This window comes from Aureobasidium namibiae, assembly GCF_000721765.1.
Source record: "Aureobasidium namibiae CBS 147.97 unplaced genomic scaffold scaffold_7, whole genome shotgun sequence".
In the NCBI taxonomy this organism is placed as follows: Eukaryota; Fungi; Ascomycota; class Dothideomycetes; order Dothideales; family Saccotheciaceae; genus Aureobasidium; species Aureobasidium namibiae.
Genome location: NW_013581202.1, coordinates 343451 through 363971, shown reverse-complemented (window position 1 = coordinate 363971; position 20521 = coordinate 343451). Strand labels below are relative to the sequence as shown.

The 20521-nt window shown below is 52.4% G+C and overlaps 7 protein-coding genes across 7 annotated transcripts; 6 read left to right on the top strand and 1 right to left on the bottom strand.

The window, feature by feature from the left end:
* Window positions 1-1501: 1501 nt before the first annotated feature.
* Window positions 1502-3335, top strand: M436DRAFT_45096 (uncharacterized protein; the record flags this gene model as incomplete). Its single annotated transcript, XM_013572512.1, has 6 exons — window positions 1502-1549; window positions 1611-1887; window positions 1940-2556; window positions 2608-2884; window positions 2934-3011; window positions 3064-3335. Coding segments are annotated over 6 exons (1569 nt in total), but the record flags the coding sequence as incomplete, so codon positions are not given.
* Window positions 3336-3588: 253 nt separating this feature from the next.
* M436DRAFT_45324 (uncharacterized protein) lies at window positions 3589-4272 on the top strand (the record flags this gene model as incomplete). The annotated part of the gene is made up of 1 exon (XM_013572564.1): window positions 3589-4272. The coding sequence occupies one exon, from the start codon at window positions 3589-3591 to the stop codon at window positions 4270-4272; it is 684 nt and encodes a 227-aa protein (XP_013428018.1).
* A 384-nt stretch (window positions 4273-4656) lies between these two features.
* On the top strand, window positions 4657-5733 carry M436DRAFT_72184 (heme oxygenase-like protein; the record flags this gene model as incomplete). Its single annotated transcript, XM_013572735.1, has 2 exons — window positions 4657-4748; window positions 4800-5733. The coding sequence occupies 2 exons, from the start codon at window positions 4657-4659 to the stop codon at window positions 5731-5733; spliced, it is 1026 nt and encodes a 341-aa protein (XP_013428189.1).
* A 2947-nt stretch (window positions 5734-8680) lies between these two features.
* Window positions 8681-9491, bottom strand: M436DRAFT_63141 (PRTase-like protein; the record flags this gene model as incomplete). Its single annotated transcript, XM_013572655.1, has 3 exons — window positions 8681-9090; window positions 9148-9247; window positions 9312-9491. The coding sequence occupies 3 exons, from the start codon at window positions 9489-9491 to the stop codon at window positions 8681-8683; spliced, it is 690 nt and encodes a 229-aa protein (XP_013428109.1).
* Window positions 9492-9907: 416 nt separating this feature from the next.
* Window positions 9908-11374, top strand: M436DRAFT_72182 (uncharacterized protein; the record flags this gene model as incomplete). The annotated part of the gene is made up of 1 exon (XM_013572734.1): window positions 9908-11374. The coding sequence occupies one exon, from the start codon at window positions 9908-9910 to the stop codon at window positions 11372-11374; it is 1467 nt and encodes a 488-aa protein (XP_013428188.1).
* A 1425-nt stretch (window positions 11375-12799) lies between these two features.
* Window positions 12800-15968, top strand: M436DRAFT_45066 (uncharacterized protein; the record flags this gene model as incomplete). The annotated part of the gene is made up of 6 exons (XM_013572508.1): window positions 12800-12893; window positions 12957-13310; window positions 13361-13894; window positions 13950-14089; window positions 14142-15693; window positions 15760-15968. The coding sequence occupies 6 exons, from the start codon at window positions 12800-12802 to the stop codon at window positions 15966-15968; spliced, it is 2883 nt and encodes a 960-aa protein (XP_013427962.1).
* A 2951-nt stretch (window positions 15969-18919) lies between these two features.
* M436DRAFT_45562 (MFS general substrate transporter) lies at window positions 18920-20335 on the top strand (the record flags this gene model as incomplete). The annotated part of the gene is made up of 1 exon (XM_013572602.1): window positions 18920-20335. The coding sequence occupies one exon, from the start codon at window positions 18920-18922 to the stop codon at window positions 20333-20335; it is 1416 nt and encodes a 471-aa protein (XP_013428056.1).
* Between the last annotated feature and the right edge of the window lie 186 nt (window positions 20336-20521).

Sequence of the window (20521 nt, the reverse complement as noted above, 5' to 3'; positions counted from 1 at the left end):
ATTCGCAGCTCCTGCCAAAACAAGGAATGGTGCCCAAGAGTTGCAAGCCAGCGTGTGCGAGGCTTCCTTCAACCGACCATGTGCAGGTTCAAATCCAAGTGCAAGCAAGACTCACCGAATCAAGCGTGGTTCAAGTACGCAAATCCCAGCTACGCGCGTACCTCGTGCGTGACCTGCTCTCTGAGCAATGGGTGCGGAGGTCGTGGGTTCCGCAAGGTTAGAGATGAGGTCACAAGAATTCGACTTGAGCGAGTATCGACGTCTCTTTCACGTGTAGCCTTCAGGCCGTCTAAGCCAACTTGTCGCCGAGTATGGGACGCAAAGTCAAATCAACTGTCTCTGCTGCTGCAATCGATGCCGCTACGATCCGAACGAGCGAGGGGAAGTGCTGGCTGACCAAGCGCCTGGCGAAGCTGGAGATTATGTAGGGACAGCGGTGAGTCGAGTTTTGTGCGTGGGTCCGGGGCGAGGTGAAACACAATGAGAAATCACTCGAGGGTAGCAGCAACAAGGGTAGGAGTTATCTATGGGCTATGGCTCTGAACTACATGACCAAGCGTCAAGAGGGCGTTTTTTAGCTTTCGTCATTATTTTCTGTCTTGCCTGGTTGCGCGGCATCTGCTCCCAAACTCGAGATCCGCAGTCTCCGTGATTGGCTTTGGAGGATGCGACAAGCTTTGGTTTCCGGCATTAGTCCTGTTTTCCCAGTCTCTATTTGTCGGCTGGGGAAAGACAAATCTGCGTCGTCCTTTGGGCACCCTTCAGAGACATGCACATTGTCACTTAACGGCACGCGCGCTCTGGGAACGAGGTGCGAATCCGAGTCTTCCGGTTGACACGGTGGGTATATCTCTCAACCCTCCGCACCTTCCGACCCCAGAGTATCCTTTCGTTCGCGGGGCCTTTTCGTTCCTGGAGTCTTTGTGTTACGTGTGTCGGATGTGGAATCCGCATGCTTTCATTGATGTAATGGCAGATCTTGGAGGGGTGGAGAGTTGGCCAAAGCCACTGAGTGACCTCTAGCCATGCGATTGATCTTTGAGCAGGCTGATCCCACAATGTACTGTCAGGCAGATATAGATTGAATGACACTACTGCATGAGTGCGCAAATGCATTTGCAATGATCTAATTAACGACGGCCTGCTGGGCAGAGTATTGATCGAATGCTGGCGGAAAAGATAGCCGCGCACCGCGGATGTGCTGCCCGGCCTCCGATGCCGCGACCAAGACCAAGACCAAGACCAAGTCCAAGTGCCCCGAAGATTGGCGGAAGCGGGGTTAGATTGAACGGTCTGCTTCGAACGCGCCAACGACGCGGGACCCGCCGTTCCAAACAGAATTCGCGTCCTCCCTCGAGGCAAACTGTAGACCAGCGGCGTCTGTCAAAGAAATCATATGCACAGCCATGCCCGACAATGTAGAAGATGGTAAGACCGTTGAGGATGATCTTTGTACGTGTTGCAGACACGACCAACACTTTTCACAGGCAACAAAGCCCTTCTTCAGGGCGTCGTCCTCTGCAGCACATCATTATCACAAGACCTTAGAGTCAGTAATCCTCTCACACTCCTTAACCATAGCATCTGTACTCACACACTGCTCTACACAGGACAAGCTCAATGACCTCTCGAGGAGCATGGGAGCCGTCCATCGTCTCGACTTGACCGCCGACGTGACCCACCTGATAGTCGGCAACATCGATACCCCCAAATGCAGACATACGGCAAAGGAAAGACCCGACATACGCGTACTGAAGCCCGAGTGGATCCACGCCATCCGCAGTTCTTACATGGAGGATCAAGACATTGACCTCGACGCTCTCGACCAGGAACACCGTCTGCCTGTATTCTACAACTTGCACATCTGTGTCACAGGCTTCGAAGACAGTATGCATGCTGCCAACCAACCTTGGCTTCCATGTACTGACGTCTTACACAGTTGAGGAAAGACAACATATCATCGAGAAGATCAGGAATAATGGTGCACACTACCATGGAGACCTCACAAGAGAAGTCAGCCATCTGATCGTCGCCAAACCCAAGGGCGCAAAGTACGATCGGGCAAAATCTTGGAACATCAAGACTGTTTCCCTAAAATGGCTCGAGGAAAGTCTGGATAGAGCCATGGCCCTCGACGAGTCACTATATCATCCACTCATGCCACTCGAGGACCAAGGTCGAGGCGCCTTTGTACGTGGTTATCAACGACCTCCTGCACTCGGAAAGAGACGGCGTCAAGAGTCGGCCACCGAAGCAAAAGAAGATACTGGCAAGCGCAAGATGCGACGTACCACAAGCGCAAAGCTAGCAGACCACAGCCAAAACATGATGACCAGCTTCCTCTCGCATGGGGGCGAAGAAGCATCCGAACTCGTGAGCGATCAGTGGACAGACAGCAACCATATTGCAACACCACCACGAAGCGCTACTCCTCCAAGTCGACCCAAGATTGCCTCTCGACATGTCTCGTCGGAAGCTGGGCCTGTGCCTCGTCAAGAAGAGCCAGGTCTGTTCTCAGGTCTCTTGTGTCTTCTGCACGGCCATGACGAAAAGAAAGTGAGTCTGAATTCACGCCTATGTCAAGGAACGTACTAACTCACCTGACAGGCAGCGAAGATTGATCATGTCATAACCTCAAACGAAGGTCGGGTGTCTCGCTCTGTCGAAGCCTTGCGCACGGCTCCTGATGGCGATGTACATGAACGGAAAGTCCTCATTCTGCCAAGTGATTGGACATCGGTTACGAAGGGCTCGTTACCTGTAGTTCCTCCTGGGACGTGGCTTGCGACAGAGTGGTGGCTAGAGAGATGTATTAAGAATAAGACGCTGATCGATCCCGAGCTCGATGTACTCAGTCAGCCACATTTGGGTCTGCCGATCGATGGTACATCTCAAACTCAACTATATACCGTGCCATTTGCTAACGATATCAGGCTTCACAGACTTATCGATAGCAACCACTGGCATGGGCTCTGATCTGCTGCACATTGCAAAAGTGGTCAGACTCGCAGGTGAGACTCTTCTCAGGCGTGACGATGACTCGCAAGGTTAACATTTTGATAGGCGCAACTTACGATGAAATGCTGCTACCGAAAACATCCATTCTAGTAGTCCCTAGCAATGTGGCCAATTCGGAAAAGATATCGTACGCCGCGAAGCATAAAATCCCGGTCGTTTCAGACGCATGGCTTTATGAAAGTCTGGAAAATGTACGGAAGATGTCTTTTTCTGACTACGTGGTAACTGGACGATCAAGACAACCTCTCGACCACCGTCCACTTGATCGCTCTTCTAATCGAGGAACGAGTGCTGCGCCTCCACAAGACCAGAGGTAGGACGAGCTAGTTTAGCTAGTAAGGATTAGGCTGATAAGTCTGTAGAAAGGATGTCCCGGCCGTGCAACGCCTCTCAGCTATTCGAAAACGAAATGTAGCTACTTCACTGCATCTATATCAATCAGGTCCCGTCCAAGCAATACAGCAAAGGTCCGCACACCTCAAGAGTAGAGGGCCGTTTATCGAAGAAGACGAGGAAGACGAGGTGCCGGATGACAGAAGTTACGACCAGCAAGAACCGGAACAGCACTCTATGCCGACAAATGACCCACCGCGGGTCGTAAGCAATATTGAGAAGACTGCCATAGAGGTTGCTCGGCCGCAGCAGCCATTGCAAGACATGGCACCGGAGGTCAACGCCGCCAGAAGACAGTCAAAAGCATCACCTTCGAAAGAAGCAAAAGACCGCTCAGCCTCTTCCTTATCGGCACGAAAAGATGGACGACCAGTAGTGCCGGGGGCAGAAGATGAGAATGTCGATGCTCTGGCAAACAAAGTGCGATTGAGTGGAGAGATCAAATCATTGTATGAGCGACAGCAATCTCACCCGGGGCCATCGCCAGTCGAGCAAGCAGTCAAGGGAAGATGGAGGAAAGACAAGAAACTAGGGCGTGCGCCTTCCTACTCGTCCAATTCATCGACGTCTGTCTCGTTCCGCCAACATCACCCTAGTCTGGACGCAGCTACCTCAGGACAACTAGCAAGCATGGTGGAAGGTGAAGCGCCGGCGCCAAGTCAACAAGTCACGTATGAAATGCCAGAGGCACAAGAGTATCGCGCAAAAATGAGCAAGAAGATGGGCACAAGGCTTATGGACGATAGCATGGGTACACGAGTAGAGAGCCCAGGACTCGTGCGCGATGTCGAAGCAAGCGAGACTAGTGGTGTTGGAGGTCGGGTGCGTGGACGCCAGCGAACGGCAAAGAATGCGGTATGAAGTAACGATCAGATGACGGTGTCAAAGGACTGCTGCAGGTGCAGCTATGTAAATAGAAATGGATGTACAGGTACACGGATGGTCGTGTGTTATTGAGCGTGCATGCGACACGAAGAAAAAGAAGAAGAAAAGAAATATTGGATCCATGTCGTGCTCAAACGGACCGAGGAATCGACGAGATGGCACCATCGCATCGGAAGAGAGCACAGACGGGGACAGTTCCAGGCGCCTTCGCCGCCCTGCGCAGTCCATGTGCTTTCTGACGGCAGCCATGTGACGGTGCAATCTTCGTGACTCGTTCTCGAGACCAGTAGTCCTTTGACCTTTGCACCAAGTGTATAAAGCAAGAGAAGACGGTTGCTGCTCGGTCCTGTTAGATCCAGCATGGCGTCGCTGCAGACTCCCACCCAACTTCTCTCACCTCCGCCTTCTCCCGCCCCGCAGAACTTGTCGACCGAGATCAACACGGCCACACGGTGCGCTTTCTTCAACTTTGACACTTGATCGAGTCGCTGACATGGCACAAGATCCATTCATACGCGGTTGAACAAGCTTATCGTCACTCGCCTTCCTCTCGCTCTACCTCCGATCGCCAAGACTCCCGAATTATACGCTCATGGCATCAACACGTTCGGCGACATTTACCTCGTCTTTGAGAACTGCTGGCGCGTTCTGATCGCAGAGACCGACAAGTCTGACGCCCATGACCTTTCTCACGACAACAAACTGCGCCAATGGCTCTCGCAACTAGTCCCACCCGGTCTCTGGCGCTCCGACGCCATCAAGAAAGATTTGGAGTACTTGGAGACAGCCACCGGTACTGATTTGGAGGCCGTGACGAACGAGCAACTGCACTCGTTCACCGAACACATCTATCGCCAGACTCGAGAGAAGCCTCATGTCTTGGTTGCCTATTCCTGGATCATGTATATGGCAATCTTTTCTGGCGGCCGCTGGATCAGAGAGCAGCTGACAGAGTCTGGACCTGAGTTCTGGGGTGTCAATCACGAGTCCGACAAGCATGACTACTGGATTCATGGCACTTTGAGGCCGGGCTTCACCCTGTTTTGCTTCTCGGGCAACAGGGACGGAGAAGACATCAAGACCGACTTCAAGACTCGTCTTGAAAAAGCCGAGGAGCTGCTCACGGAACGCGAGCGCAAGGACATCATTGATGAGGCCCAGTACATCTTCGAGCAGTGTGTTGCGATAGTCGAGGCTCTGGACAAGCAGCTCATGACTGATCTTGAACTCGTCAAGACGCTGGCTGCGCGAGAGGCCAAGAATGGAACATCACACCTCAAGATGGCGCCGACACGGGCTGTCCTACCAGAAAATGCAACGGCGCAGACGGATGAGCCCAAGTCAGCAAACTTCATTAGAGCCATTGTGGTTGGGATCTTGGCTGTTGGTTTCTATCAGTCATATCGCTGGCAATATGGAGATTTGGAGCGTGCATGATCAACACAGTTATGATTTTAGATTTAGATTAGATATGAGGCTGGGGCAGCAATGAGGCACACAGAGATGACAGCATATGGCGAACGTACAGAGAGATACCCAATAGACACAGATAATACCACTTGATTGGTCGGCTTTCTCCTTGACTACTTTCTCTTACTGTTTCTTGTATAGTATTGAGGACTTGAAATGGAAGAAATACACGCTCAACAGACGCTCTATGTGAGTGTGTTTCAGGTGTGGAGCTTGGCGCTCGGACCCTTCTTCACATGCCACCTCAGTCTGCCAAAGACTCCAGAGACTCTCCTTATATTCTCACTTTAGCTTGAACCACATACACTTGGTGTTGACATCGGAGAAGGCACTTTCACATCGCCTTGATAGTTCTAATCTCTCCCTGCCACTTTACTCTGTCCTCGGAGACACCTTCTCACAACAATGATATCCGGATTCAACGAATGGGCAGCGTCGGCCCAGCTGGGCCATACCGACTCATTTGCAGAGCTCAATGAGCGCAGACTTGGAATCGAGGCAGAGGACTTCATTGCCAATATACTCACAACTTCTCCCACAAAGGAACCGCTACTCCCAGCACTCGGGGGCCTTCCATTTGCTCTCGAAGAAACCATCACAAACCACGTTGGCGTTTTGAGAAGACATGGCTGCCAGCCTTACTTCATCTTTAACGGAGTCACTTCAAATGGCCAAGAAGAAAGGCTCCAGACTGCTATTCGCGCCACTAAGAGCATCGCAAATGCTTGGCAGTTGTATGGTGCTTCTGAACCCGAACAAGCTGTGGCTGAGTTTGGTACTTTGTGTGAGTCTTGGTCTCGCTCGACAGCCGAAAGGCCAAAGACTGATCTCGTTGAACAGCTGGTACCATCAACGTTGATAACATCTACCGTTTTGTCCAGAATGTCTTGCGCAAGAACGACGTCGATTTTCTCGTTGCGCCGCACAGCGCATGTGCTCAGGTAGAATCATCATTTATTCGACTTACATTCGTGACTGACCTCAAACTCAGCTCGCCTCTATCGCCGGTACTGAGTTCTGTGACGCTGTCTCTGGCTCCAGCGACATTCTCATGTACGAGATCGATCAGCTAATCACCAAACTTGACTTTGAGCAGGCTCAGTTCTCTTGGGTGACGCGTCGCGAATGTATCGAGGCTCTCGGCGCCACTTCGACGGCCATGTTTGTCGATGCTTGCCTTCTTTCTGGTTGTTCAATCTTGCCCACTCTTCCTCAGCTGGAGAATGACTTGACTGCATCTACTAGAGTCCCAAAGATTAGGGCCGCCGCCGATCTACTCAAAAGAACACAGACCAACGGCAACACTCTCTGTCTCCAGTATCAGGACGATCCGGCTATGGTCGCCACAAACTACCTGGACCGCTACCGTAAAGCAAGCCTTTACATCAAGCATTACGTTTGCATTCGACCCAATGGCAAGATCGAGTCGGTGGATGGCGCTTCTGCACCCAGCGATCTGAATAACATCATGGGTAATCGCTTGCCAGAAGAAGCATTCGCATATCTGTCACGTGGTGTCATCGGTCCCGAAGTGCTGAGCTGGATAGCATCTAACGAGATTACCGAGCGACCACCCCTTGACGGAGGCGAGGCCGATGTGTATCGTCAGCTCGTGTCTGAAGAGCTCACTCCTCTGCGGATATCTGCTCTATCACTTCTCACCTACTCGCTTGCTCGGTTCTACCAACACAAGCAGATTCACCTGAGATGCTGGTTCAACCCTAGCGCGCCAAAGACACTGAACGTCGCAGATACTTCCGACCCGAAGACGATGCTTTCTGGGTGGAATGTGCGGCTTGAACAAATCACAGCAAAGGCGACCAAGCTCGAACGTGATGTGTCGTCTCTGGCCTTTGCAGTTGGCAGCTTGCAAGACTCGGACTTTGCTAAGAGTAGTGTCACACCAAAGTCCAGTCCGCTCAGCTCTCCTCAAGAGGTGCGATCAAATGCGTTGTGGAGATTCCTTCAACTGCGTGGCTACATTCAGCAGGACCATCAACTCAGTACTCTCGGCAAATGTCTACAAACCGCCTTCGCACGTCACAACCAGCAGGATCTGGAAGAGCCGACACTTCTTGCTTTCGAAATGCTCCGCTTGAATCGTCTCAACTCCAACAACATGTTCCCCTACAACGGTTCTCCTCAACGTGGTTCTGAAACTGACAAGCGCAACACACTGCTGGTCAGTAGAGTAGCCTGCTTCGCGGGACTTCGCCATAAGAGCATTGGATTCACTGGACCTCTGAGCAGACATCTGCTTGCTTACACATCGATGGTTTCTGCGGTGCGTGGTAGCTTGCGCAACGTGGTTGAGATGAGTCTCTTCGGTCTACTGGCCAACTACCACGTGAATCGCGATATGGCCCCCAGTGATCTGGCACAGATAAGCTACGGGTAAGTGAAGTTCTCGATCGTGTTGACAACTCAAAAGCTAACAAGATTTACAGTCTGCCATTCTTGAATGATGTAGACTGCGCTCTCGGCATTGCGGTCAAGTCGTACCTGGATGAACTATCGGCTCAGAGCGATCCTACTGCAGAGGCTTCACGCGAGGCTGTCAAGACAAAGGGAGCCAACGAGTGGTTCCCCCATGCCACTGATTTCCAGGGCGATCTGCAGAGAGCGTTCGCACTATGGGACTCGGTAAGTTTTGTCACGCAACATGACTTTTAGCTGTACTAATAGGATGAAAAGGTCTACGCTGCTGTTGCAAGCGCTCCTGACAGTCTGGTCACGGCCAAGGACAAGAAGATCTGGGAGGAAGCAGACGCATGGCTTTCAGAGAGAAAATAAACAAAGAAGAAGCATCACTCGAGAGGAGGAGCTGACCAAAAAGATGACGAAGAAACAACGCAGAGATTAGAAAACACAATCAACAAAAAAACGGAAGAAAAAAAGTATTTATCTAATACGTTCACTTGCCAATAGTGAGGAAGAGTCTATCACCCACATCACCAAGACCAGGCTTGATCATCCCCTTGGCATCTGTACCCGCATCCACTGCGCCTACCCAGATCTCTACACCCTCCTGCCACACACGACTGACCTTTTCCAAACCCTCGTGACTAGCCAAAACACTACAGATGACTATCCTCTTGACACCCCAATCTTTCAACGTATCGATTGCAGCACTCGCCGTAGCGCCTGTAGCGATGATGGGATCGAGTAGGATTGCAGTGTCCGAAGGAGTGGTTTGCTGTGATGTGGTTGTTGCGGAGTGGTAGGGGAGATTGTTGTAGTATTCGACGGGTTGGAGGGTGGTCTTTTCGCGGTACATGCCTAGATGGAATACGGGGACTGGGTCGGGCAGGACGGAGAGGAGGGCTTGAAGTTTAGGTCAGATGGTTTCTCAATCGGAGTAGTGGTGGATGTATAACGTACCGTCTACCATTGACAAGCCAGAACGTAGGATGGGTACGAGAGATACATGAGAAGGCGAGATGGCGTCGACTGAGAACTCGTAGCCTAGTGGAGATGTATCCTACGGGTACGATGGGACACGATTAGTCCAGTGAACTGCTGTGGGAATGGTAGGAAGCTCATACAGTGCCTTGTTGTGTAGACTTTAGAGCAGATCCCAAGGCTTCGTAGCCCAGCATGGTTGAGATGTCATGAATCAGACGTTTGGCATCGCGAGCTCCGGTTGATTGCGATCGGAGCTGCGAGACCTTTGCGCGGAGACAGGGATGTTGGGATACGTGGACATTGGACGGTAGAGACGACATGGTTGATTGTGAGAGCAAGTCGGCGGTTCAGAGAGGACGAGGGATGGATGCAAGTCAGTGTTCGAGAGAGAAGACAGTCACAGTTTCAAGGAGGCTGGCTAAGGAGAGGAAGCAGGCGTCTAGTTTGCTCAAATCGAACCCAGATAAGAAGGCCGAACAAGGCATGTGATGGCTCGATAGGGCGGCCGTCGCCGACAAAGGTGTCAGCTAAGCTATCAACAATCAATGGCGGGGTCATGGACGCTTGGGGCAAGGGCAGGCAAGAGCTGCGGGCCGTGGATACCGAAGAGGCAGGCACGGCCCGGTCGCTGGAGGACGTCAGGCAGTTCTGCAAACCGCAATCAGTGCGGCTGGACTCTTGTTTTGATGAGCCATGATTCGATCATCTCTTACACATATTCCTGTCGTGACACGGCATGCCCGAGGCTGAATCGCATCCGTGTGACCCCGTGTATGGCGACAATCCTGCACGCATCCCGCAGCGCCATACCTCCAGACCCGAGCGCCGCAGACACGAAGCCTCGCCGCCCCATAGCCAGCACTCGTTGAACGAGGTCGATGCACCTGCGCCCGTGCGAACCAGACAGGATGACTCTGCCTGGCACCGAGATGCCCACCTCGAAGACGAGTCAGTAGAATCCGCGCCCACACCTCCTTCGTTTCGGACACGACACTCGTCATCGCCGCCTTCGTCGCCCCAGAGAAGTCCCAGGTCTCCGATTGCGACTCAGGTCTATATCGTCTCGCATCTCGTCTTCTTCTCGTTATGGGGTACCCTCGCCCGACTGGGTATGCAATGGCTGACCTTCTACCCTGGCGCTCCTCTGGTCACCCCTGTGCTCTGGGCCAACGTTGGCGGCTCGTTTGTCATGGGTTTCCTGGCAGAAGACAGGCGATTGTTCCGTGAAGAATGGGGCCTCGAAAACATGGATGCACACACAAGAGAAAAGGCCTTGGAACAAGAAAAAACAGATCTTGATGCTGCCAAAAAGGCGCATGCAAAGACGAAGAAGACGATCCCGCTGTATATCGGCCTGGCTACAGGCTTCTGCGGTTCTTTCACTTCCTTTTCGTCCTTCATGCGCGACGTTTTTCTGGCTCTCTCCAACAACCTACCGACTCCTGTGAACCATCCATACTCCTCGGTTCCTTCGTTTACATCCACGATACATCGCAATGGCGGATATTCTTTCATGGCTCTACTTGCAGTCATCATATACACTGTCGCGCTCTCTTTGGCTGCTCTCAGGGTTGGCGCACACCTAGCTCTTGCTCTGGATCGCTTCACACCTACCTTGCCCTTCAGGCTCACTCGTAGATTCTTCGACCCACTGATTGTAGTCCTCGCTTGGGGATGCTGGCTCGGTGCCATCTTCTTATCCATATGGCCTCCAGATAGGCCCTCCAGCCCGTCCAGTCGTGGTAGCTGGGCGAACGAGGTCTGGCGTGGTGAGGTCCTGTTCGCATTGGTCTTTGCGCCAGTCGGTTGTCTCCTTCGCTATTATGCGTCACTCAAACTCAACCCGATCGCTGGGTCTTTTCCTCTGGGAACTTTCGCCGTCAATGTGTTTGGATGCGCTGTAGAGGCCATGTGCTACTCTATCCAGCATGTACCCATCACCTCGACTGCTGGTGCTTTGGTTGGTGGGGGTAGGGTTGGTTGTCAAGTTTTGCAAGGCGTCATGGATGGATTCTGCGGCTGTACAACCACTGTCAGTACGTGGGTTTCGGAATTGCCATCCTTGCGACGGCGACACGCCTATGTGTACGGCTTGGTAAGTGTGCTTGCTGGTTTGAGCTTCATGATAATCATCATGGGTAGCGTAAGGTGGACCGTAGGATTCAGCACGCCGGCTTGCGTGACCATGCGAACTTCTGTGTAATAGTACACCATATATCGTCCGAGGTGACAACGACAATGTTATTACCTTCTTCCAACCATCAAACGACTGACGTGGAAGAGAAAGGCGGACACCACCAAATGTAATGCAAATCTTAATATACGGTGATACTTTCTTCCCGCGATGATCATGCGCAAAGCCCTGCATCGGGCGGGACGACCCCCAAGGATCAAGGGGTTGGAAAATCAAGGATGCGCCACTGCTTTGCAAGGGCACTTCCAAGGCAAGCAGGGCGCTATCAAGTGACCATGCCACCATGGTCCACAAGCCGCGTGTACGCGAGCCAAGCAGACTTGCAAGTTAGCAGCAGAAAAAAGACTCTGAGACACACGAGTCGTAATCGAATAATTGTTGATAACGACGTCATTGAGAAAACAGTGGAGACGATCTTTGGGGAAGAAAGAGCCGCACAAAGCCACTGTTGTCCTCGATTTGTGGCTGGTGGCTTTCTACCATTTGTGATCGAAGCGGTAGAGTTCTTCTCGGAAAGCATGAACAGATGTTTATACGAGAACCCTCAAGCAGCGTGGTATTGCCTGATCGAACCATGCCGGTATGGCGGTTGTGGGACGGCGAGGATCAAAACTACCCCAAAGTGGATGGGGTCCATGCTCATGCTGGACTCTTTCGTGGACGACCGAGGCCTGTCTATGCTCACTGGTCAAGCATTCATGCTGGGAAAGCTGCTTGTTTTGAATGCGCAAACACTGGAATGCAGCGGGTTGGCTCTTGGAAATAACCTCAGCCCGCTGTCGACCATTCTCTCACCGTTTAAGTTCACGTGCCTCTCTCATCTTGTTGTCCAACCGTCGAACAAGGAAAAGAGTAAAGCGGGGGGTGGACGATGATGGACGTGGCGCCCGCGGCGGATTGTCTTCGTGCATGGAGTGGTCTGTTTGGCCCCCTTCGTCGTGCTTGAGTGGTGTGTCAGAACAGCACACGACGTGCGCGTATGGCGAACGAGTCCAAAAGAGTGACCAGCCATGGCAGGGAGCTCATCCTTTCGGGATGAATTCAAAACCTTTGGAATCTGTCGACTTGGCGCAACGACGTATCTGGGGAAACCAAGGTGGTGATGATGGCTAGTGACGCAGATCAGCGGCAGAAAGGTAAATCGATCATCGAGCCCGTTTCGGGGAAGGCGCGAGCGGCCATGATGTAATGCAGGAGGTGAGAGAGCAATGCGCCCTTCTCTCAAAACCCATCGTGTTTCCCTTGCAGCAGAGACACCATCCTAATTCCACGTCTTTTCTCCTTTGCAGTTTAGATACCCCCCTTCCACGATACCAGCCACGTTACTTTGTTAATTTTACCCGATTGACGATCACGACCTCCCTCATCTCTCTCACATTCAGATACCCCCCAGACACATCTCAGATACCCTACAACCCACCACAGTAATTCATCATGGCGCCCTCTGCGTCAGTCAACGTTCCCACCAACACCAAGATCAAGGAGCAAGATGTCAACAACAAGCTCCAGCTCTATGGAATCTTCTCTGGTGAGTCTTGCCATCGATGCGATAACATTCAGTGCTCGTCGTGCTAACATGCGCCCGCTTCAGCCTTCACCAATGGCAAGGTCCCATCAAACAAGCAGATTGACGTTGCTATGAACAGCGCCCTCGCATCGCGACCGCTCTCGAACCCTTCAAAGAAGCTCTCGACAGAGGGTCAGAAGCTCGTTGGTGATTTGCGCGAGGTTGTTGAGCAGGCCAAGCTTCTGCTCTTGACCAAGAACGAGGGCAACCTCCTTCAGGACTTCATTTGGCAAACCCAGCAGATCAACGGCGCCAATGCTGGCACCCCTAATGCCCCCATCGATAAGGACACTGCCAAACAGCACGGCAATGAGGCCCTTGACGGTCTGCGCACCCTCGGCACGCTCATTCTCTCCAACGGTCAATTCCGCAAGCTCTGTAAGTAAAAGTCTCTCTAATTGCCACGTTCGCGGCTAACAAGCCTTCAGTGAGCGATGCTAGCATTCTCTTCAGAGACATGGCCGGTGATGCTGCTCAGAAGGCGGCCAACAAGGTCAACCCTTCCGAGGACGAGCTAAACCAGATTGACAAGCCTGCTGAGGACAACACTTGGCACGATGTTCCTGACCTCTCAAAGGAGAACCTCAAGAACCAGGCCAAGTCCAAGTACAACGAGCAGAAGCCCTTTAACAGAGAGCAAGCTAAGGGTGCTCTCGGCGACGCCACCCAGGCTGCCCACCCCAGCGGCTCTCGTGACCCCACCGATGTTGCTGACCTTGCTCGTCGCGACCAACAGCAGGGCACTAACTCTGGTGTCGATGCCACCAAGGGTCTTCAGCAGGGTGCTGACCGTCTCCACCAGCAAGCCCGTGAGAATGTTCCCGAGGAGACCCAGGAGCGTGCTCGCGATGCTAGAGAGCGCACCAACAACTACATGAAGGAGAAGCTCCCCAAGGAGCGCCGCGAGCAGGGCATCTACCGTCTGAAGAAGATGGTCGTTGAGATCCAAGGCCACCAGGACTGTATGTCATATCCTTCTGATCAACCATTACTTGCAGTTACTGACCATCTTTACAGACCACCAAGCCATTGATACTCTCCTTCGTCTTGCCGAGCAGTACTCTGGCCACACTAAGAACCTGGCTGCCCAGAGCCAGGGAACCGTGAAAGGTGCCCACAACGACGACAGCTTGCAGATGGCTGAAGCTGATCTCAAGGTATGTGCTAGAGTTCAGGACGAATAACGAACAGATGCTGACAACCCTCAAGACCCTCATCGAGCGCTTCGCCAACGGCACCTCCCTCGATGACATGTTCGAGTCCATCAACGTCATCTACCGTGATGCCGACAGTGACCCCGAGCTCAAGGGCTGGTTCACCCATATGAACAGATACATCCGCAAGTGCCTCAAGGAGCAGGGTTACGTTCTTCAGGACGACTCCACTGAGGAGTGGAACAAGCTCTACGACCAGGGCGAGTTCCTTCTCCGTGACCGCTACCGCAACCACACCGACAGAATCGCCGACGAGTTCAAGTTCTACATCGACCAGTTCAACCAGGACAGGCAGAACGTTGCCTTCGGTGATGCCGTCCAGAAGCTCTTCCTCGACCTCGGTCAGGATGAGAACGGTCAGGCCCAGTTCAAGCCTCACCTTGTCAAGGATTTGACTGAGGTCATCCTTCCTGGTGTCTTCGAGTCCATCCGTTACGTCCCCATTCCTCGTATCGAGTACTCCGACCCCATGATCGATGCCGTCGTCGAGAACCTTGTCCTTGAGGGTGACAACCTTGCCCCCAACGTCTTGGAGTTCGGCAGCGACAACTATTGGCGCTGGGGACGCAAGTCAATCACCAGCAAGAACAAGAACAAGGTCATGCTCTCCGTCTCGGGTATCCAGTGTGATCTCCGCGATGTCAGCTACTACATCAAGAAGAAGGAGGGCTTCCCCAGCATCACCGACAAGGGTGTCATGGACATCTTCCTCGGTGGTACCGGTCTGAGCTTCAAGGTCGCTATGGAGACTGCTGACAAGACCGATGGCAAGCACTTCTTCAAGGTCAACACCGTTCACGTTGACATCAAGAACATCAACATCAAGCTGAAGCAGTCCAACCACAAGCTTCTCTTCAACATGTTTAAGCCTCTTCTCCTCAAGGTTATGCGTCCTGCCATCCAGAAGGTCGCTGAGAAGCAGATCCGCGACAACATCCACCAGCTCGATGAGCTCCTCTACGGCGTCCACCAGGAGGCCAAGAGAGCCGAGGCCCAGGCTAAGAACAACCCCGACCCCGAGAACATCCAGAACATGTACCAGCGCTACGCTACTGCTGCTCAGCAGAAGTTCACCAAGGGCAAGCAAAAGAAGGACGAGGTTGCTGCCGACAAGAAGGTCAATATGGCCGTCACCCAGCACGACAGCATCTTCAAGAACATCTCCCTTCCCGGCGGTATCAGCACCAAGGCCACCGAGTACAAGGACCTTGCCGCTAAGGGCGACAAGTGGGAGTCCCCCATCTTCAGCATTGGATCTGCTAGAGAGACTTCCAACCTCCCCAAGATGGCCGCCATCTCCCGCAAGCCTCACCGTGTCAACCAGGAGGGTGTCCGTGGTCCCAACAACCTCGGCACCAACCAGTACGGCTCAGGATTTGACGGATCCTCTGACACCGGACCCAGCGGTGGTCTCAACACCTCGAGCAACTCTGGCTACGGCTCCCAGGGCACCGGCTACGGCTCTCAGGGCGCTGGCTATGGCTCTCAGAGCACTGGTTACCACGGTGAATCTAACACTGCTGGTCTTACTGGTCAGGTTCCCGTTCGTAGTGGCAACACTCTTGGCTCTGGCCTTGACCAGAACACCACCAACACCACCGGATACCACCAAGGTTCATCCCACTACGGTGCTGGTGAGGGCCCTCTGGGCTCCACTGGTGCTGGCAACTTCGGTGGTGAGGTTGATCGTGCCTTCCACGATGCCACAAGCACTGGTGCCACTACTGGCACTACAGGCACCACCACCACCGGTACCACCGGTGAGACCTCTGGCAACACCTTCTTCGGCAAGAACAACCCTGTCTTCCAGGGCCGCGTCTAAAGAATCGCGTCTGATGCTTGATTTCTTTGGTCATTCTGTTTCGAGATGCTTTTTACCGTCATGATACCACTGCCGCACGACGGTCGCGAAGAGGAAGAGGACATGAAAAGATACGTTATACCCCAGCCAGCAACATAGCAAGGAGATGGACACAATTAATAATTGGAGGGAGTGTGTTTCATGCGGCATTGATCTAGAAGATCAGTCCGCGGGTTTTCCTACTCTGTGTATTCTAGTGTTATCAGTTAATGATTTTTGTGCCTACTTTCTCTTCCAATGCATACTTGTATCGTGAACTTAATAATCTATGGCTACCTGTGGTACTTGCTCATAATGTGATGGGCACTTGTGCACTTGACGTCGTCCATGTCGTTGTGATGACCTTTGTTTTCATGTCGAAAATACTCGACGAGATGGCCGATTTACGCGATGCGGTTTTGACCAATAGCAATGTGTTCTTTTGGCAGTAAGGTCCTGTAATAATTTCATCAGCACCATCGTGCAGACTTTTGCATTCCCTTCTTTTCAGCAGTATTTGTAGAGGGCGGTAGTAGCTATAGTGAAGCTTAGGGTAATCATGATCGACCACTGACCAACTCGCATGCGGTTGGATGTCAATGTCCCATCCTCGAATCTCAGGATTTGATCGAACGTTCAGAATGAAAGCGATATCGTGGCTGATTAGTGAATCAATTCAGGTCCTGTCGCATTCGGCCTCGTTTCCCGACGCTAGAGGTACAACCCTGTCCATAATTTCATCAATCAACAACACTCGACCTCATCTTCTACAAGACTCGATATTTCCAAAGTGCACGCCATGAGAAGCTATACGAACTGTGCGGGAGGCGAGGACGTACGGTATGATTTCGCGGCAGTTCACAATGCTCCCTGCCGTGTTGTCTGGACTGTTACAATCGCGAAGCTCGATGCGGTGGGTGCAAAACAACTCAGTGCCCTTTGGCTTTGCATGTTCCTTACGGGCTGACACGTACCGTGAGAAAGACAAAAAAGCAAGCACTATCTAATATAAGCACACGTCCGGAGCTATTGGCAAAGTCTCATGCAGGTGTACTAGACTCGGAGCATTCTAATCCACTCGCGGGTCTTCGGCTTCCCAGCATGAGCCGCGAACAGAAGCCAGATGATCTTTTGTTGCTTTGTTTGGATGCAAAGACCCATATGAAGGATAAACTTTTCGTTCACTTGTATTCGAGTATTCTTTCGCATGAAGCAATGCAAATATAGAGCAGATGGCTGATGGTCAACATGGTTTGCTTGCTCAGCTCCACCATGTTTTGGAAGGAGGGCTTTGGGCTTTCGGACTCTTGGCATGTGGTCGGTTTCGACGAAGCCTAAATCTGGTGGACCTCAGCCCAATGTGGAAGAGAAGCGAACCAGAAAAGGCACACGACGCCTCCTACAGGCCAGGCAGATCTCACACCGACGTGTTCGACGTATCGATGCCCCGGTCTTGGTCGTCGTACAGCATATCATAGCAACAGCAGGCGACATGCGCCGCTCTGTGGGCTGTGCTTGGTCTGCGTGAGAAAACGCGTCGGCAGGTGTCAAGAACGACCATACCTATCGACCAACAACGTCCCGCTTACAAGTGACGACACAGATGCTTCTCAAATGGCGTTCAGCTTGGCGGGATACCTGACTACTTGGTATCCCAGCTGACAGGTTTTCAGCTTGGCTTCCTGAATCTTCGCCTTGTGGCTGCCCAAGCTCTGGTGCTTGCAGTGCACAAGAGGAGTTGTCAAGAGAGCGGAAAGCATGTTTCTGTGATATCCACCCACTTCCAATTCGGGATCGTGCCAAGGTATGCGGCATATGCATGTCTCCATCAGAAGCTTGGAAGCGATCAAATTCCTTCGGGCTTCCACCATGCCCTTGGCTCTAGCTACCTGTGGTTCTTCCAAGTTGCAGATTGGGGACATGGCATCCCAGCTACTCCTGCTTGACTTCGGCTCTCCTCCTCCAGATGCCTAATTCCTCTCGTCTCCAGTTACGTGACGCTCCTTGCATCGTCTGCATGGTCCCGTCTAATCATGGAAGAGGGTCGAGATGCCCACAGCCTGCGGCAACCCGCTTCCAAATCGAGATTGCCTGCTGATGAACCTGAACCTACGATGAATTCATGTAAGTGAGATATGCATCGGTAGGTGTGCTACTGCAGTGGGAAGTCAGTGGGATTGTGGGAACAAAAGAGGGGCATGCCTTGGACTTTTCTATCTCTATATTCTGCCTCGCTCATCTGTGTTCTCTGTTTTTTCAATCTCTTCCCGCTCCTACAACTTGAAATTCTTCCTTGTACACTATAAACAACACTTCAACATCTGCCCAGCAAGACGTAACCAGGTAAACATGGGCAAAGTCAGCCCCGAGCCAGGCTTCCACACCAATGTATCAAGTCCGACATAGCATTGATGCTGAGGCTGTTTGCTAATTCGATGCAGCCTTCGACAGCCTCCACCAAGGTGCCATCGCCTTGTGATGAATTTCCAGTCTTTCTGAAGGACCTCAGAGATGTGAAGGACCCCGTCATCAGTGCAACGTATCACGAATCCAACGATGGCCGGGTATCACCTCTGGATACACCTGTAGCACCTTCCGCGTCATCATCCCGCCATAACTCAAAGCATGTCTCTGTGAACTCTCGCAGCGAACTACTGGCTACTGAGAGCTGGCTTACACAGAGCATGGAAAAAGTTCCACAAATCCCCGCCATATACACGAATGGACGTCGCAACTCAACGAATTCTCTGTTACTCCAAGCTGCCGGGAAACTGGAACCTTATGAGGCTCTGGGAAACGTGTCTATAGAGCACATGGTTCCGCCTCCGTCGGGACCGGATGAACAGCACCCGGAACTCAAGATTGGCGGGCTTCACGAGGTCAGTCTGTTGACGATTCATGTTTTGGTTCCTGCTGACGATTCAATCAAGGCCATGTTCATTGGAGTTGTCGTCTTGGCACAGTTCATGTGTCTTGCAGGTCTGGGTCAAGCCATCGCTCCGGTCAAGATTATAGCCTCTGGACTAGGTGTCGACAATCCTGGTCAAGAAGCCTGGTTCTCGGCGGCATACAGTCTCACTACTGGTACATTTATCCTGATCGCCGGACGGCTGGGTGATATCCTCGGTCACAAACGCGTGTTTGTGTTCGGGTACCTGTTTCTTGGAATCTGGTCCGGATTCGCCGGGTTCAGTGCTTACGTCGGCAGGCAGATCTTTTTCGACGTCTGCAGAGGCATGCAAGGTATCGGCAGCGCTTTACTGGCTCCCAACGCTCTCGCACTGCTTGGCCGCGCATACCCTCCTGGCATCAAGAAAAATCTCACCTTTGCGCTGTTCGGGGCCATGGCACCCTGGGGATTTGTAATCGGTGCGCTTTTCGGAGCTCTCTTCTCGCAGACCACGTGGTGGCCCTGGACGTTCTGGAGCTATGGTGCCGCAGCATTCGCCCTGTCAGCATTCTCGTTGCTCGTCGTGCCCAAACAATTAGCCAAGGAGGCTCAATTCGCTGGCGTCACCAATGTACCTGGGTTTGACTGGACGGGTAGTGCGCTGGGTGTCATCGGCCTGGTACTCGTCAACATCGCCTTCAACAACGGACCCCTGTACGGGTGGTCCACGCCTCACGTGTACTTTGTCCTCATCATTGGCGTGCTGGTACTGGTCGCATTCCTCTGGGTTGAACGTCGGGCTGAGTCTCCGCTACTACCTGTGTCCGCCTTCAACGGAACAGTCACTTATACCATGGCTCTGATCGGCATCGGTTGGGGCAGCTTCGGTATCTGGATCTACTACTCATGGCGCTTCCTCGAGGAGTTCCGCCACTTGTCACCGCTCAATGTGTCTGCACAGTTCACGCCCGCCTTGGTCTGCGGACTCATCGCCGCTGGTGCTACAGGCTTCATGCTTACACACACTCCCGTATCGTTCACAATGCTAATCGCCATGCTGGCCTTCTTCGCCGGACAAGCAATCTCGGCTTTCATGCCTGTGCATCAGACTTACTGGCCTCAGATGTTTGTTTCCATCCTCATCATGCCTTTCGGTATGGACATGTCCTTCCCTGCCGCCACTGTCATTCTGTCCAACCATATGCCTCGCGAACACCAAGGTCTTGCGGCTTCGTTAGTAAACACCATGGTCAACTACTCAATCTCGCTGGCTTTGGGTATCGCTGGCACGGTCGAGGTATCAGTCATGGCTCACGATGGTACGCTCGAAGATGCGATATGGGGTGTCCGATGCGCTTTCTTCACTGGTCTCGCGCTTGCTGGTTGTGGTGTTTTGCTTGGTGTGTCATACTTTATAAAGTCGATGATCAAGGAAGGCTGGAAGGTGGCGCAGCACTAAAGCTCGAAGCTGTTTGTTGTTTATCGCGGCTGTCTTGGGTTTGGTTGTGATTAGTTTTGGGCTGGTCGTTCTTTAGGTGTTTATTGAAGCGTCATCTTTCCTCCATGACAAAATACAGAGGGTCTTCACTAGTCCTCGAGAAGAGATTGTATTTGTTCAACTCCTGGCTACAAGACTTGCAAGTGC